This window comes from Pteropus alecto, unplaced genomic scaffold (genome assembly GCF_000325575.1).
Source record: "Pteropus alecto unplaced genomic scaffold, ASM32557v1 scaffold103, whole genome shotgun sequence".
Lineage (NCBI taxonomy): Eukaryota > Metazoa > Chordata > Mammalia > Chiroptera > Pteropodidae > Pteropus > Pteropus alecto.
In genome coordinates, this window is record NW_006436288.1 from 6,445,744 (window position 1) to 6,452,112 (window position 6,369).

Genomic DNA, 6,369 nt, shown 5'->3' on the forward strand with positions numbered 1-6,369 from the left:
CAGGCACAGAGCCATGTGGAATCCTAAAGAAATTGAGGCATAAGAAGTGTAAATATTGATGTGAACAGGGATAAAATAGATTCAGAGTTTGCGAACCTGTCCAGGACTTGGTAAGGACAAGGAGGAGGGGAAATCAGACACAGAAAAGGGATGCCGTCCTTCATACTTTAAGGCAGGCCAAAGACTACTTTTGCCTAAATTAAATCTAAGCCTAAGGCACAAATTTTGCTGCTTCCTCATTTGTCAAACTAAAATGATACACAACTGGTTCTCTCTCTCTCTCTCTCTCTTTTTTTTGCCATATTTTAAGCCCTTGGATGTTACAGACCTATAGGAATTATAAGGTGTTACAGGAATCTAAAGCAGGCATCAATCTTTTCTATCAGTTCTACTAAGAAGATAGATTTAAAGGCTTGAAAGACTTACTTCTAATGAGACAATATTCAAATGGTTGAATTCCTCTTCTTCCTTTACTGCATGCTCCTATTTTAAGCTGGCAAGACCACAAAGTTAGCAAAATTCTGCTTCATTATTTATTCCAAAGGCAACATTTATTTATTCTTTGCCATAATGAGGCTTAAACTGGAGAGATTGAGAAAGAATGCTGGCAACAGAGTCCTGATAGCAGGATTAGTTAATCAAACATCTTGGTCAATTTTAATTGAAAAACTTTGCCAACTTACTGTGGTACAATAAGCTACCTTCACATCAAATTATGTCTATTGAATAAATTGTGTGATTTTGAATGAAATGTTTTTTGTTTTTTCTTTTTTAAAATCAACTTTGACAGATCAGAGTCAAGAAACATTTTCATAATGGACACTTCATCCAAAGAAAATATCCAGTTATTCCGCAAAAATTCAATGCAACCAGTTAGGAGGCCTTCCTTTAAAACAGAATATTCCTCCTCAGAGGAGAAACAGCCATGCTGTGGTGAACTAAAGGTAACAAACAATTAAAGGGTACAAAACTGTAAGTGGTAAACTAAAGAATAACAAAGAAATGAGTGGAGTCATTGGTCATGGCTGCCTATCCAGATATTTTTCATACAATATAACTAAAAGCAAGATTTCTTTGTCCTTTTTAAAAAGTGATCTAGATGCAGTTTATTAAAACCACACTTTCCAGGCAATGAAAGTAATCTCTGCCTGACCATATAGGTTAAATTACTAATTACTATTTTTCTGGCTTGCTTGAATGCCCCTTCTAAACCAAAAGGAGAAAGAAACTAATATTTATTGAATATCTGCCATGTACCAAATATTATACTAAGCACAGTTACAATGTTTAATCTATGAAACATCCACACTATTCTCATTTTATAAATGAAAAAAATTTGACTTTCGTTGCCACACAGTAAGGGATGGGGGTTTGCTTTTTAAATGGTGCTCCTTGTGACTCCAAGTTTCTGTTCTTTCTTAATACCAAATATTCACTCAACAAATATTTATGTCTTTTTTCATATAAATGCTAACCTACCCTGTGGATATGCTATCACAGAACCAGGTCTAGTAAAAATACATAAGCCAGATACAAAATAAAATTTTTTTTCACTAAATAAGAATTTGACTATGAATTTAACTAGAATATGAGCTTAAACACAAAGACTAGTACTTCTGCTTTTTTAGTTTGCTGGTGCATGTATCATCACTGTGAAACAGTGATAAGATGTTAAGTGCTTGGTTTATGGTTTTTAATTTTGTAGTATAATTTCTTACCTTTGATAACAAGCTTGTTCCATTGTTCTTGGTTTGGGGTTTTGTTGTTGTTATTTGTTTATTTAGTAAGTTTCCAGTTGTGTCAAATTGGAGTCAGACTAAGTGTGGCTTGTCATATTTTCCAGGTGTTCTTAGGTGCCTTGTCTTTTGTTTACTTTGCCAAAGCACTGGCTGAAGGCTATCTGAAGAGCACCATCACTCAAATAGAGAGAAGGTTTGAAATCCCTTCTTCACTGGTGGGAGTTATCGATGGTAGTTTTGAAATTGGTAGGTACTGAGGATGCTTGACTTCGCTTGTAAGTACCAGGTTTTCTAGGCATGACTAAAGGATAGCCTAATTACAATTTGTTCTCTCCAAGAAATCACCATTATAGTTCTACATGTTCACTGTTATATGAATCACATATTTCAGAGTTTCTAATCAGAGTGAAAGCCTTTTCTGGAAGAGGGTGAGATGCTATCAATATTTTGAGTTTAAAAGTATGTGGGCAGAGATTTTACAGAAGAGCCATATATCCTGGGAGCCCTGTGATTCAAAATTTGGAAGAATCCAAATGGGCTCTATGAAAAATTATTGTAATGATTTCAGAAAAATTTAAACTATAAAGGAGGTTTCTGTTCAGTCACCTACAATGAATAGAAAGAGATCCTGTTAACAGAACAGTAGAGCAAAGCAGGTAATGAAAATTCTTTCAGTCTTTGGTTAGCAATTGACTGTGGACTCCCTCTTAATATTTGAAAAGAACAAGTGAATAATGTGAATAATGCTGCAATGAACATCAGGGTGCATATATCTTTACAGTGTTTTCAATTTTGGGGGGTAAATACCCAGAAGAGGGATTGCTGGGTCATTCCAGTCTTAATTTTTTGAGGAACCTCCATAATGTTTTCCATAGTGGCTGTACCAATTTGCAGTCCCACCAGCAGTGTATAAGGGTTCCTTTTCCCCACAACTTCTTCAATGCTTGTTATTACTTATTCTATTGATGATAGCCATTCTAATGTGTATGAAGTGGTATCTCATTGTGGTTTTGATTTGCATTTCTGTAATAGCTAGTGAAATTGAGAATCTTTTCATATGTCTGTTGGCCATTTGTATGTCTTCTTAGAAGTGTCTGTTCAGGTCCTCTGCCCATTTTTTAATTGGATTGTTTTTTTATTGTTGAGATGTATAAGTTCATTGTATATTTTGGATATTAACCCCTTATCAGAAGTGTTGTTTGCAAATATCTTTTCCCATTCAGTTGGTTGCCTCTTTGTTTTACTGATGGTTTCTTTTGCTGTGCAGAAGCTTTTTAGTTTGATATAATCCCATTCATTTTTGTGTGTGTTTACTTCCCTTGCCTTTGAGGTCAAATTCATAAAATCCTCTCAAAATCCAAGATCCAGGACTTTAGTATCTATATTTTCTTCTATGCAATTTATTATTTCAGGTCTTATATTTAAGTCTTTGATCCATTTCGAGTTAATTTTGGTATATGGTTGCCAGCCTTGTTTCTATAGTGTAGTGGTTATCACATTTTCCTTGTAAAAGTTTAGAGCTGAAGAAACTTAGTAAGAATCTGGTCCAAACTTTTTCTTGGATTCCTAGGTCCCAATGCAACTTGAGAGAATCTATATTTGCTAGAGGGAACTAATGTATGACAATAAGTGACAAATGGCTCTGAGTCCAAATTTATATCAATTTTTCCAGGTCATTCTAAGGATAGAAATTATTTATTGGATTCAATACAGTAAAGTGGTTTAAAGTTTCCTTATTCTCTCTGCAAAACTTTATCCCAAGCATCATAAGTTTGCTGTAGTTGTTTGCAATTTATAGTTTTTCAGAAAAGTGGGTTTTCTGACCATAATCTTAATCTATTTATCTTGCCTCTCTCTACATTCCTTCCTTCCAGAATTCTGGACCTATTCCTTCCCTCCATCTCCAGCTCTCAATTCTTTTTTTTTCAGAACAATTTCATTTATTCATTTACATGAATTTGCGTTATTATCTAATGTATGCTAGACACTCAATTTTTTCCTAAGCATTTTTTTATAGCAAAGACTTTTTTCTTCAACAGAGTTTCCAAGAAAATAAAATGTTTTCAATATCATGACCTCCTAATATTTCCAGATATTAATTATTTGTTTTGAATATTTTTCATGTATTATCTTTTACATATTTAAAAGTTTTACTTTTTACATTTTAGTATGTAATCAGCTGGATATCGATTTTTTTTAATATACTGTGGTTTTTTTAGAGTAGTTTTAAGTTCACAGAAAAATTGAACAAAAGTATATACACTCTCCCCCCATACATGCATAGCCTTTCTCATTATCAACATCTCTCACTGGAATGGTGGTACATTTGTTACAACATTCGATAAACCTACAATGACATGTCATTATCATCCAGACTGCATAGTTTACACTAGGTTCACTCTCAGTGTTGTACGTTCTATGGGATTAAATAAATATATAATGACATGTTTCCACTATTACAGTATCACATAAAGTACCTCTGCCCTCCAGATCCTGTGCTTTGCCTATTCATCTATCCCTCCTCCCTGACCCCTGGCAAACAGTGATCTTTTGTCTCCATAGTTTTGCCTTTTCCAGCATGTCAAGTAGTTGGAATCATATAATATGTAGCCTTTTCAGATTGGCTTGTTTCACCCAGTAATATGCACTTAAGGTTCCTCCAGGTCTTGTCATCACTCATCTCTTTTTAGTGCTAAATAACACTCCATTTTCTGGAAGGACCACAGTTTATTCATTCATCTACTGAAAGAAATCTTGATTCTTTTTAAGTTTTGGCAATCCATGTGCAGGTTTTTCTATGAATGTAAGTTTTCAGCTCCATTTGGTAAACATCGAAGAGCACAATTGCTGGATCATGTGGGAAAAATATGTTTAGCTTTATAAGAAGTCACCAAAGTATTTCTTAAAGTACTGTTTTGCATACCCACAAGCAATACTCTACATCCTCACCAGCCTTTAGCGTTCTGAATTTTGGCCATTCTAATAGGTCTGTAGAGGTATCTCATTGTCATTTTAATTTGCAGTTAGTTCCCTGATGACATATGATATTGTACACCTTTTCATATGCTATTTTTCATCTTTGTATCTTTTTTGATGGCATGTCTTTTAAAGTATTTGGCCCATTTTTACAATCCGATTGTTTATATTCTTATTGACTTTTTAAAGTTCTTCGTATACTTTGAATAATAGTCCTTTTTCTGATATGACTTTCACAAATATTTTCTCTTGGGCTCGTCTTTTCATTTTCTTGACATTGTTCTTCACAGAGCAGAGATTTTTAATTTTACTAGAAGTCCAGTTTATTCTCTTATGTTATCTAGTAGTTTTACAGTTCTGTGTTTTGCATTTAGGTCTGTAATCTATTTTGAGTTTATTTGTGTGAAAAGTATGAGGTCTGCATCTAGATTCATTTTTGTGCAAATGGATGTCCACTTGTTCCAGTACCACTTGTTAAAAAAACTATCTTTGCTGTATAGTACTTTGCTCTTTGTCAAAGATAAGTGACTATATTTAGATAGGTCTGTTCCATTGATCTATTTGTCTATTCTTTTGTCAATATTACAGTCTCAGGTACTGTGGCTTTATAGTATACCTTGAAGTTGAGTCCTCCAACTTTGTTCTTCAATATTGTGTTGGCTGTTCTGGATCTTTTGTTTCTCCATATTAACTTTGGAGTCAGTTTGTCAATACCCATAAAATAACGTGCTTAGATTTTGATTGTATTGACTGGAGAGCTCAAGTTGTGAAGAATTGACATTTTGACAACATTGAGTCTTCCTATTCGTGAACATGGTATGTTTTTTCATTTATTTACAGTAATGTACTACATAATGACATTTCAGTCAATCACAGACCACATATATGACAGTGGTCCCATAAATTTTAATGGAGCTGTATTTCCTGTGTAAAATGGAAGGATATGTCATTCATGAGGAATTTTCTTCTCTGACTGAACCAATATCCATGGGACTTGGCAATAAATTCCCTCTTATTCATAGCACTTCAATTTTGAGATTACATCTTAATCACTCAGCCATTGACTTGTTTCAGCACTGAGGAGCCTGTCTCCCTAGCACTACATACTCAGCCTTCCCAATCTAGCCTGATGGTCTTCAGAGTACATTGCCATAAATTGTTGTTAGGACCTAAATCCTGTACAAGGACACAGGTCCACAAGAGCTACATTAACAAGTTTAAATGTCAATTCCACTTTAGTAAAAGCTTTCTGTGGTAGTATGGAGCCAACCTATACTTTTACTTTGGAAACATTTGCAAGTTGTAATAATATAAAGCATAAATGACTTTAATTTTTCCATTAATACAATACCAGAGCGAGCCCTTTGTGCCAAAGAAGGTCAATGGAACCAAACACAAACTGAGTCTTCAGTACTATACCCTCTCCATGTTAAATACCTTCTTTTTAATGAATACCACAAAGTTTCTTAATCTGACCACTGCTCCAACATGCAATAGCTAAAACCACATTGTCATGAAAATCTTTTATGTTCCTTTATCTCTCTATCTTGATTTCTAATTCCTATTGATCCTCAGATCACCTTTCATTCCCTCTTGACAGTCACTATTATGTGATCTACACCATATCCTGCTAATTTCTCCTCGATATTTCCAG

General features: G+C 34.3%; 1 protein-coding gene across 2 annotated transcripts in view; it reads left to right on the top strand.

The window, feature by feature from the left end:
• Positions 1–815: 815 nt before the first annotated feature.
• SLCO1C1 (solute carrier organic anion transporter family member 1C1) overlaps positions 816–6,369 on the top strand; it is a 43,034-nt gene continuing 37,480 nt past the window's right edge. For both annotated transcript variants that reach the window (XM_006912666.2, XM_006912667.2), the window contains exons 1-2: positions 816–944; positions 1,844–1,985. In XM_006912666.2, the coding sequence (XP_006912728.1) occupies positions 816–944; positions 1,844–1,985 (271 nt within the window). The remainder of the gene's footprint in view (positions 945–1,843; positions 1,986–6,369) is intronic.